The 13027-nt window shown below is 36.5% G+C and overlaps 1 protein-coding gene across 1 annotated transcript in view; it reads left to right on the plus strand.

Annotated features, from left to right (window-relative positions):
- LOC124164003 overlaps nt 1-8464 on the plus strand; it is a 42781-nt gene extending 34317 nt beyond the window's left edge. Inside the window, exons 5-6 of the mRNA XM_046541154.1 lie at nt 1244-1332; nt 7994-8464. Coding sequence (XP_046397110.1) covers nt 1244-1332; nt 7994-8186 — 282 coding nt within the window. The 3' untranslated portion in view covers nt 8187-8464. The remainder of the gene's footprint in view (nt 1-1243; nt 1333-7993) is intronic.
- Nucleotides 8465-13027: the final 4563 nt, after the last annotated feature.

Here is a 13027-nt window from a genome sequence, read left to right on the forward strand (position 1 = left end):
TAGAATGAATACAATGAGGCAATATAACAATCAACGGTTGCACACCTGTTCAGTGTTCAGTTGTAATAGCCAAATTTACGTAATTTAAGTTTCAATGATTTCGAAATTCACCATATCCACCAGATTTAGCCTCCAGTGACTTTCAAAACTTGAATAAATGGCTTGCCAGACAAAGGAGGAGGAGGTTTAAGGAGGTCATCACCCAAACTATTGCCTATTTTGATTAAATCCCGAAATTCTTCTTTTTAGACGACTTAAATACTTGGAAAAGTATATAGAGCTGAAAGGAGACTAGAAGGAAAAATTTAAAAAAATCTACCCAATATATATATTTTTATATCTTTTTTCGAAACACCTACCCAACGAACCTCGTGTAATAATTATTATTTATATCAGTTATTTACACTAAGTGTTACAAAAAAATTACGGCAGCTGGTCATAATACCCTTTGCATTTTTAGTTCTGAGCCATATGGGGCACAATAGAAATTTCTCTACCTTTTACTATCCACATTTATGCAACTAAAATATACATTAACATTTGTAATTATTCATAGCATAAAATGCTGACTATTATATTGCCATTTTTGTTGTACTGTAGTTTTAACGCTTTTTTAACAAAATACATCAACACCGGTGCACCTGTCAACTGATTAAAATTTTACCACTGAACAAACTAAAAATAAAATATTTATGAAATTGCAGAATTTTTAAAGTTAAATAATACTTATTAATAAATTTGCAATACTTGAGAAGTTATACATCAGTCAAAATAGCGTTTTCACGATGCAGCATGTGTAATTGTGCAATTGATGTTGCAAAAAAGTGCAACGATGTGCAAGTATTACATAAATTTCATTAATATTTACTTAATATTGTTAGGTAATGGGATATAATATAATCTGTTAATAATTAAATAATCATAAAAAATTAATTATCAGATTCTATTTCAATGTGCATAAAAATATGTAACTTGTTCATAAATAACTGTTAATTCATTCTTAAAATTTCATTCCAATATATTTAGATATTTTTATCTTAAGAGCATATGATAATTTTAAATTTACAACTTAATTCTACGGTCGATTCCAAAATATACTCGACATACTGTAAACAGTTACATGAATGTAACCCCACGCCGTTCAAAATTTTAAATTTCGATGAAAAACTTTTAACATATTTCTGTAATTCTCTTTTAGCAAACGAGTGTAAGTTTCATTAATGTCTTTTTTGTCGTCAATCAGGTGGCCACAGTAGCTTTGGGACTGTACCGCACAACTAATGACGAAGGCGTGGATTTGGACAAGCATTACGCCAAGTGGGCGGTTCGTGGGTAAGTAACGGACCCCATTTTTAGCTCTTTTCGAGTTACTATGCGTGAGTGCTCTGATGCTAAATTGATGCTAAATTTTAGAATCAAAGAATACATGGTCAATCAATGCAGATGATTTATTAAAATACAAGATCCGATTGATTGAGATATCCGGGTCAGTTGCACTGACGACTTTGCCGTTAACCGCGTGAAAGCATGCCTCAGTCAACCTATTCCATAAATATATTTCAAATTACAATGCAATACGTCAATTTCACCCTGATTTGATGTGCTGCATTTATAATGGTTACCTTTTGACAGTTTCCAACTCCATAACTTTTTATCACAAAAAAATTCTCATCAAAGCTCAATCAATCGCCATATGTCATTTAGCGATTTACTGATGTTACCATGCCGACGGACAACCAAATATCATCATTAATTTGTAGCCAGTTCTACGGAAATGTTTAACTTCGGACCCTAGCAATCCAATTCTGCAAATATTTTGATGTGTCAGATGGATTTAGTGGAATAGTATGATTATAGCAATTAAAAAATCTCTCTGAAAAAATTACCTACCTTTATACATGTGTGTAATCGTACTTATATATTAATGTGTATATATAACTGTGTTTTTGCGTTGTTGCTTTTTATGTACTATCTCACTCGTCTTTGGGTTAGACCTAGAGTAAAAATGAAATTATATCATAAAACGGTCGTCCCCCATTTTAACCAAATAAACTATTTGGTACGGCATTGTTTCTGGGTTTCCTCGGAAATAGGTATTTATGTCTCAAAAAAATGAATAAGTTGTCAGGAGTTGAGAATTTTATCCATATTTTTAGGATCAGGTTCCTTGCCATGTCCCAGTATCGTCACGTTATTTGTGAAACATGGGAAATTGATTTTAACCAGAATTCATGTATCATAAATTCACTGATAGACTTCATATATCCCAATCTCAGATTTTATCTGCAGGCAAAGGTGATAATTGTTTTCGCGAATGTGACCAAGGTTGAAATTGTAAAATTCGAGACCACGCGATGGCAATGATTGGCACGACTATATGGTTTCTTTTCCTGATATTTATATCGATTTGAAATTTTATTCCAATTAATTTGAGTACCAACGAAGGAGGAGAAGTAACTGGATTTTAGTGAGATTTTTTTATCCCTATTATATTTTCTAGCCTTTTCGCATTCCATATAGTAATGCTTTAGTTGATACACATAGGAATGATCTCATTTTTTTGTTTGTTTGCACATTTGTTATTTTATACGCGCTCGTTTATACATCGGATTGCAACTCATCGAATTTCATCTATGTTCATGCATGTAACCAACAGTGAGGACTAAAACTTAATTTGAGCAATTGCACAGCGGTACATTTCTTGTCGAGTTATTCCAACTATAACTTTGTTTATGCTGTGGAGGGTATTAAAATAGAGGCTATAGATAAAGAGAGGTATCTGGAAGTATTTGGTACCATTTTTGTTTGTTCAATTTTTAGTTTATACGCGCTCGTTTATATATTGGATTTCAACCCATCGAATTTCAGCTATGTTCAATGAATGAGGCTACAGAAAAAGAGAGTTATCTGGAAGTACCATAACTTCGAAAAAATCGAGGGGAATACATACGAAAAATATTTATGGTAGGGCCCTGAAGAAGCTAGGATTCATCAAGCACATTGTGGGTAGATTTTTAGATGAAAAAGTAAAAAAGAGGTGTTATTTCGCATTCGTCCAGCCACACCTTGGATATGAAGCGAGCATATGGCATCCGGCGCAGAAAGACTTAATCCGTAAACTTAATAAAATACTATGGAAAGCTGGAGGATTCGTTAAAAAAACTGCTACGGGTGTACAGACGGCGTTGCACAGATTTTAAACGATTTAGCTTTGGAGCCACTAGAGACTCAGAGGCTGCGCGCTAGGCTTAGATTGCTTAAGAAATTAAGAATAGAAATCTTTCAGATTGGAATAAAATGGTTTCAGGCTTAACTTAGTGGGAGTTAGATATATCCCTGAAAAAAAAGCAAACTACAAATGGTAAATGTTAAATAAGATGCTGCAAAAGCCGTAACAAGCCGTCTTCAAATGTATCGCTTCTCTCTGACTTGAACATATAGTGAGATTCCAATGCGATGTTCTCCGCTCCGATCTGAAAAATAACATAATATGTTGAAACCATGGTCGGTAGTTGTGTTGTGAATTAAATTACGAAATTTCCATTTGTACTGAATATTCGGCAATTAGCTCTACGGCCTTGACAGGTAAATGTTAAATTAGATGCTCCAAAAGCAGTAAACAGTTACACTTATCCGTTTTACACTGACATGGAATTTGCTGCGATGGTTTGCGAAATGGAAAGGACTGCAGTGACCAAACATAGCCTCTCAACCGGTAAGCCTTTGCACTCACTCACACACACAGGCTAAGCTGAAACTACCGCGATAATAAGCTCAAGAAGCACAAGTCAAGATGTATAAAAGGGAAGTAAGAAGCGTGCACTTACACTTTACACCGCTGCGTATGGTTCCTGCAGTCCTTTTCCATCTTCGCAAACCATTACAGCAAACGCGGGCCGGTGTAAAACTGTAAGTGTACCTACGCTTCTCACTTCCCTTTTATACATCTTGACCCGCTCTTCTTGAGATTATTCTCCCGTCAGTTTCAGCTTGGCGTGTGGTGTGAGTGAGTGCAAAGGCTTACCGGTTGGGAGGCTGTGTTGGGTCACTGCAGTCCTCTCCATATCGCAAACCATCGCAGCTAACTCCGGGTCTGTTTAAAACGGATAAGTGTAACTTGTGACGGCTTTTGGAGCATCTTATTTTACATTTTCCTGTCAAGGTCGTACACCTAATTACCGATTATTCAGTACAAATGGTAATCTCCACTATAGGATAGTTTCCTTCAACAAAGAAAACGAAAGGCATTGATTGCGATTCGTTACCCACCATTAGTGTATTCATAATATACAAATCATTTGGTTTTAGAATTCCCAGTTTAGACGAATGGCAATGGTCAATTTTAACCGCATTTGACAAAGGCCAGATTGGCGCCCATGCGATGCCACTCCACGTGACGCCACAGGGACCTAGTTTCTATACGAGTAGATAGGAGTTTTACATCGTCTGTGATTACCAATGCATGCATAAGGCACAGAGCTCAGGGAAACATCTCCTAATAATCAGCTATTAAAACTGCCTATGGTCGGAAAGTTTCCTTCGTTTGATAAGGTATTAATAATGCTTATTTAAGCCAAGCGCCACCTGCTGGCAGGGTACTCGGCTACCTGCTAGCAGCCTGCATCGCAGCGGAGCACATATCATCGCCCCAAGGTCACCTGACACGGCGAAAGTGGGAACCAGAATGACGCCACACGGGCTTTTCCCAGCATTCATACTTAGCCGCCGCGTTTTCGCGCGCTTAAAATTTTTCACTTTTCATTTAATCGCGAAAAATAGATATCGTCATTTAAAAATCTAAAAGCGTGAAATACGTACTCCAGGAGTAATAATATTTCGATTAAGGCAATAAAAAAATGATAGGAAACCACCCTATTTAATTCACAACACAACTACCGACCATGGTTTCAGCATATTATGTTATTTTTCAGATCGGCACGGAAAACATCGAATTAGAATCTCACTACATTTTAAAATGAGACAGAAACGATAAATTTAAAGAGATATATTTTGCCGTACGAATAGGTATCGGACTTCGTTTTTCTTCCGAACAAGACATGATTTTTATAAATGCTAGGCAGAGTTTCATTGGGGCATTTCCTTTTTATTTGCTATGCCTGCCACACACCTATTGACTCGGCTTGCGGGGTAGTATGTAGATGTAGGTATTTTCAAAATTTACCCAATGAGGATGCAATATGTTCCGCTGGTGTCTGCTTCAACTGCGTTTTAAAATGAGGACCAAAAGGGTGGTTGATGTCGCTTAGATTCTTATTGAGATTTTAATTTTTCCACGATCGTATTTTATTTTACCCTCACTCGAATGACTTCAATCGGTGCCGCGAATCGGGCTGGCGCTTCCCTCCGTAGCGATTCTTGCATTTTTTTTTCGCTGCTCCGAACGCTATAAAGAAATTAGGGACTGGATGCAATCAGGCGGAAACGGTGACATTACGTGAACCAGGTCAACTTTGGTCCAACCGGATATGTGCGTGTAAGGTGGTTACGAGAACAAAGGTGGCGGAGAATAAGCGACAAGTCTACCGACACGGAAAATATTCGTTTCCGCTCGGAGGAGGGCTGTTCTCGTCGAAGATAAGAAAAGCAAACATTGGAGAAAGATGTAGTGCGGTTCAACTTAGGGCTGCAATCGTCCTTGACAGCGAAATTAGCCGACCGAGAACGCATAAGTATTCCCATCAGTTGGCAAATGGAATCTTTCATCTTAAAAATCCAGCGCCCGAGAATGCCTTTCGTTGAATAAATATTACAGATTTTCAGAGCTCTGCTCTCTCCAGAGAACTTATAACGACTGAGGGTTCTCACGAGGTTTCTTAAAACTTATTCAAAAAAAAAGAACGAAATAAGAACAGCAAAATCATTTGATTTTTACTCAATTGCCGTTAAAACCCGAATGCCTGTTTATTTATTTAAACAAAACTTGCATAGCAACAATGCAAAACGACCAATATAAAATACAAACTCGATAAAACTATAAAATAAGACGGTCGATCAGTAAGTCCTTAGAATCTCCAAGATATTACTTTCTTAGAATCAAAAATTAATGTAGACTAGAAAATAGCACTCGTGAGTAGTTAGCTGTTAAAGTTTCAACTGTATACATCCCGTAGTTTCATCGTTGATGCCGATTGTAGTGAATAACTTTCATTTGTTTATAAAAATGGATAAAATTAAGGTTTCTGTGGTGATAAAACACTTATTTTTGAAAGGTTTAACGACGAAAGATATCAAAGGTAATTTGAATGAAGATTACGGAAGATCCGCTACTGTTTAAAACTAATTACAATTGGGTAAATGAGTTAAAACATTTCCGTATATCCGAAAAAAAATTAACATTACTCCGGACGCTCTGTGGAAGTGTCTACCCCCCAAAATGATAGACAAAATCCTCGATATGGTTTTAAGTGCTAGACGAATCGAAGTGCGCGTTATAGGTAGGGCCACAGGCACATCGAAAAGCATAATTGCTTCAATTTAGCTCGAACATTTGGGTGTGAAAAAATATCGGTAAGATTGCTACCGTGTTTTCTCACATAGGAGAGTAAACGCAATCGTGTGGTCAACTCAAAGGTTGTTTTGCCGCTTTTCCTTCGCAATCCTCAGGATTTTCCGCATCAATTCATTACATTATATAAAATATTGATTCATCACTACAGTACTGAGACCAAATAACAGGCACAAAGGTGGAATTTTGAAGACGAACTGGCTCCAAAGCAGGCGGAGATGGTAAAACGGGCCAGCCAAGTCGTGGCAACGACATTTTGATATTTATGCGAAATAATCTACATCGAATAATTGGAAAAGGGGGAAAAATATAACTGTAGAGTATTAAGAATCGTTATTGGACCGGTTGATGGTAGAAATTAAGAAAAGCGACCTCACTTGAAGCAGAAAAATTTCTTCATTTTATAAGACAATGCACGGTTGCACACCTGCTAAGAGACAATAGCTAAAATTACAGAATTAAAGTTTTAATTATTACAAAATTATTTATTTTAATAACAAAAACGTATTAATCAGATATGGCCTGCGGAGACTTTTTTAAATTTCGTAACTGAAATAGCCTGGCGGAAAACGGTAAGGAGGACGTCATCGCCCAAACCAATGCCAATTTTGAGGAGATCCCGAAATTCTTCTTTTAGAAAGTTAAATTAGTTGTGAAAAATTGGCAGTTACTTTTAATTTACAAATTAACCTTGGTACAGGCTCCATTAATAGGACTTCTTTGTCACCCTGGATCATGGTGACCAGGTAGCCAACCATAGCAAGGTCATACGGTGAAATCACTCCATGTTGCCCTGAATAAAATCAATTTTCTTATGCTTGTAAATGATGAAAAAACTCATTTATTGCAACTTTTAATCTTAAGAGATTTTTTATAACTTTTTCCATTACATTGCAATAAATTCTATTGTTTAGCATGGAGTTACAGAATCGAATTGTGCGCACATTCAAACCCGACTACGTGAATGTTATAAATTTGATGTGAGAGTTTTACGTAATTATGATCATGTCCTTACTGGGTGCCAGGGGTGCCGACTTACAAAAAATGTTGGGGGGCCCAAACCGGGGATCTTGCCCTGGGAAATTTTATAAGTAGTGAGTTTTAAGTTTTTAAGCAATTTAGAAGACTCATATTATCAACATTAGAACCCTGATAACTCGAATCTCGATATCTGGACACTCCGAGGAAAATCGCCAAGCCCGACAAATTTTTTCCTCACACCCATAGCGAATTTTTGAGGGGGGTCGGGCCCCCTCAGGCCCCATGGAGTCGGCGCCATTGCTGGGTGCTGGTATTGTAAATTATTACTTGAACTATTCATCAGATATACATAATTTAATATATATTTTACATGAAATAGTAATTTATTATTCATAAGAGCGGCCTTTTATTAAATATTTTTACGGTGCGAAATACAGTAAAACGTTATTATGTTTCACGCTTAACTTCTTGATTTTTTTTTCACAGGAAAATTCATAATGCTTACGCCGCCCACAATGGCAATTGTATCCGCGTGCTGTGCAAGGAAAGTCTAGTGCACGATGTCAAAGCCTATAAAACGATAGTGGCGCAAAATGGAAGAAAAACAGCGTCCATCATCGGTCTGTTTGGCAGGAAGATTGAACTGATACCACTGTTGAGAAACATGGCCAAATTGTAGTCTACGAATTCGAGTTATGAAATAATTATTTGCAATATTCGTAATGATGCTACTTGAAATTCAAATGAAAATGCGTCATGAATATGAAATTCATGTTTTCGAATCAATTTACCCCATAAATGAAATTTTACGTCGAGGTTTCAGGTAAAATACAACAAAGAAATCGCTGGATGAATCTCCAGCTTATGATGCAATGGTTTGAAAGAAGATTTTGTGCTCATCAATATTAATAATTGATATTAAAAGTTCTAATTTTTTCCTAAAGAATGTGTTTTTTTCTGGCTGTACATGCATTATATTATATTTGATATAGGGTGCTTCGATTACAAACATGAGTCTATTTTTTCATCTTAATTAAATGTTATAAAAATATCATTTTTATAAAAAAGCAAGTTTTATTAAAAAGAAGAAAATAACAGCCTACGGCATCTTAAATTATTGAAAATATCAAATGTGATTGATGAGAAAGTTAAAATAAGTTTTAGAAGATCATTTCAGATACACAAAAGTGGTGCGCATGTGCTGTTATATCTATTTTCCCATGGAGACAAGTCTGATATATATTGACCGGCAAGTTTTAATTTTATAATCTTAAGTGCGCACCACGTTTTTTACTAGATAATACCCTGCGAGCCACCTCAAGGGTGTTTGGCAGGGGGTGAGTGTATACCGACATGCACCAAGATATACAATACGTCTTCGCGCCCATGCCCATCATCTATGGCCATGTGATAACAGCATTTTTTAGTCTATTTTTCTTACCGAATGAAAAAAATGTATACTGATATTTTTGGTGGGAAATAAAGGGTGAATTTTAATCAGAGTAATTCTGAAAGTTGAAAAATAAAGTTTTGCGTAATGTTTCCCGATAAATGCTTAAAAATGTTAAGGGTCATATATATTTAAAAAATACATGTCCAAATTTCCATATTCGGCTTCAATATTATATATCTGATTTAAAAAACGCTATGAATTGCGAGTTATCGGTCTTAATCGTACGACATATAGCACTTAATCGGCCCTATAGTGGGACACAAATGGTTAGATGAAGATAACGGAAGAGAAAAAAAGACAAAAAAAAGGTATCCAACCAGTTACTTAGGACAAGTTATGAGCTACCTGGGAGCACCTGCGCGAATACAGAAAATGAAGCTTATACTTACGACGCATGAGTGGATGGTTGCGGCAAGTCATTTGCAGCATTAATGACCTACGATGATAGAAGACGATTTTAATTTTTCCTGGTGAATAATATTCAGGAAATTCTTCCCGTACTTATACAAGCTTAATTCTGTCGTATCGGCCGACGTTACGGAAAACGACTTGCATTTAATTCTCAGGCGTGTTAATGCCTGTATGACCAAAAGGGTAGTTTCCTTCGTCAAAGGAAACGAAAGGTATCGATTGCGATTCCGTACCCACCATTAGTGTATTCATAATATACAATTCATTTGGTTTTATAAATCCCAGTTTAGACGAATGGCAATGGTCAATTTAACCGCATTTGACAAAGGCCGGATTGGCGCCCATGCGATGCCACTCCACGTGACGCCACAGGGACCTAGTTTCTATACGAGTAGATAGGAGTTTTCATCGTCTGAGATTACCAATGCATGCATGAGGCACAGGGATCAGGGAAACACCTCTTAATAATCACCTATTAAAATTGCCTAAGGTTGGAAAGTTTCCTTCGTTTGATAGGGTATTAATAATAATCCTTATTTAAGCCAAGCGCTACCTGCTAGCAGGGTACTCATACCTGGTAGCAGCCTGAATCGTATCAGCACTCAAAGCCTTGCCCCAAGGTCACCTCATACGGCGACAACGGGAACCAGAAATACGTCACACGGGCTTTTCCCAGCATTCTCACTTAGCCGTCGCGTTTTCGCGCGCTTGAAATTTTTCACTTTTCGTTTAATCGCGAAGAATAGATATCGTCCTTTAAAAATCTAAGAGCGTTGAAATGCGTACTTCATGAGTAATAATCTTTCGGTTTAGGCAATCAAAAAATAATAGGAATCCATTCTCTTTCACAATGAACCGATTTGGCCGTTTGGCGAGTGTAACAATAAAGCTCAGGTGTCGTCCGATTGGCTGGTGCTCATTTGAAGTTATTTATACACTTTCCTTATGTGTTTTTCCTGAAAGTTATAACTATACATTGTTCCATATTATTCCTTACTTTCTGCCACAGTCGTATGAAATTTTGAACGAAAAATTGAGTCTGGAATATGAAAATTTAACTATGATTTTCACTCACCTACTGATTCAACCCGATAGAGCTCATTCCAGACTTAGCCATGAGCGTGTGATCACACATTCAGGGTAATGGGCTCAGCTCCATTCCACCCTCGTACTTCGAGGGTTTTAATTGCAGGGGGCCGGAAGGCTTCTCTTGAAATTTTAAGCTGCGACCTTTTAATCAGCGGGTGATATCTACCTATCCACTATAGCGGGTGATATATATCCACTGGGATATCACCCTCCCGAAAAGATATTTGATGTGATTTCTAGGAACTTCAAACTTGGGTGTTCGCTAAAATTACTCTTTTTATTGCAAAAGAAATTTTATTCTAAACATAAAAGTAAATAATTTATTTAAAATCACCAGGAAATTATTTTTAATACAGCACCTTCCGAAGTTTTTCCCGTATAGTGATGTGGATTTTTTGTATAAATAACAAGTGAGTTGAGTATTTAAGAAAGTTTTTTCTTAACTTGGGTAAATAATGAAAATGAGGGTGATATCTGGTGATTTTTCCGGGTATTCTTCCGCGTTTATCCATTTTGTAGGACAATATTTCGCCAATTGGAACGTTGGCGAAATATTGTCCTACAAAATGGATAAACGCGGAAGAATACCCGGAAAAATCACCAGATATCATCATAATCTCCGCGGAAGCCTACTTGCAAACAATGAAAATGAGGGTATTGTTATTTTATGAGCTCAAAAATGCGCTTATGGATCAACTTCGTTCGTAATTGGAATTTACTCTTCAGTAAGCGTAATGGGATGCAAATAGCATATTCCTGGAAGTTTAGATCCGTTTCTGATCGGAATCGGATCCAATCCTACGGTTCAGAAATGGTCCAGACATGAACCTCCACCATCACCAGAACCGCTTGAATGTTAATCATCCATTGCGTGGTTCTTCTTTCAGCTCACTTGTAAAATGAATAATGGATGACAGAAACTTCGTTTGATTTTCCAGAGAACTAATTCTTTACTTACAGCTATCGTAGCAAAATATATTGCCGAAAAGCCTCTTCTAATCTCTCAGCATTGGTTGTGTTGAAAGATTAGAAGTCGCTTTTCAGTATTTTTTGTATACGTTCCTGTTCATTGCAAAATTATGAGAAAATTCTAAAAAAAAAGCCTCAAAAATCGATTTGTATTATTTTTTCTAAAACGGTGTGATCATTTAAGTAAATGGGAAACTAAGTAGCCGCTTACATACATATATCTATAATGATTAATTTCCAGTGATTAGTTAACGAATCAACTAATTGATATCTAACGACAAAGAAAAGGTCTCTACAGTGGTAACCGTTGAAGTCAATGCCTGATGCCGTCCCATAGGAAAATGAAATATTGTTGAAAAGGTCTAGCAGGTCAAGATGGTGAAAAGTGCCGGTTGATATTTTGAAAAATAAAAAATAAGCACTTAAGGCACATAAAAAATTATGTGTTTCCCCAAAGTTTTTGGCCTCAACTGTTGAAATTAACCCAAAAAATTCTCCATTTTAACCATATCTCCAGTTTTTTTAATTGTAAAAACGTATTATTGATTTTAAAATGTATATGTTATTACGTTCTACTAAACGGATTTTTTTCAAAAGTTTTGATAATAAACTATAATTTTACGTAAGTTTGAAATTTTCGAAATTAAATAAAAATTTTTAGTAAACAATAGACACGCCGAAAAAAATATATGGAGAAGAAAACAAACTTGATAAAAAAAAAACGGAAAAGCTTAATCGGCCTATATTGAGACATGATGGCCTGATGAAGAAAATCGTTGAGGTGAAAGTGGGTGGCAAGAATGGAACTGAAGACCACGGATAAAATGTATGGAATATGTAATGGAGGATATGAAAGGGAAGAAATGATTTGGTGTGGAGAGCTACGTAAAACCAATCTTACGATTGCAATGAAGTTTTCTCGGGTTTCGCACCGGGTCAGGTCCTCCATTTCTCCTTCCAACGTTTCGACGGACAACTCGCCTTTCGTCATCAGGGATTCAGGAATCCAATACCAATTCCTCAAAGCCTCGGGGTATATATACATAATTCTGTTGGTGAGGGCGGTTCAGCGTCTCCTGATTGGCTGCCAGTCCCCTCGTATTTTTAATAGGTGGTCCCATATATGGCTTAAATTATAGCCACAGTCTCTGCTGATATTATTGATATTTTTTCGAGCCTGACCCGGTGCGAAACCCCATAAAACTTCACAGCAATTTTTCGCAGTGAAAAAACAAAAATTACATCAATCTTACGATTGTTGACCACCGTTAATGATTATGATATTCTTGGAGTTTAATCACAGAAATAGAAATTTTGGTATTGAAAAATCTTATAGGAGTGGGCACATACTGGCGATAACGGTGTTAAACAACGAATGAAAGTGGTTTTATACAAGAAAAGTTTGTTACCTGAAAATTATGGAGTATTTTGAGCCTGTTCAGAGTACTCAAAAACAAATATTTTAAAATTATCTTAAATAAGATTGCTTCTACGCTTAACATACTTAGCATCATTGAAATCAGCACTTTAGGAGGTGGAAGGGAAGGTAATATTGAATATTTTTACAATGAAAATAAGAATCCGAAATCCCTAACTAT

The sequence above is a fragment of the Ischnura elegans genome, chromosome 8 (assembly GCF_921293095.1).
Source record: "Ischnura elegans chromosome 8, ioIscEleg1.1, whole genome shotgun sequence".
Lineage (NCBI taxonomy): Eukaryota > Metazoa > Arthropoda > Insecta > Odonata > Coenagrionidae > Ischnura > Ischnura elegans.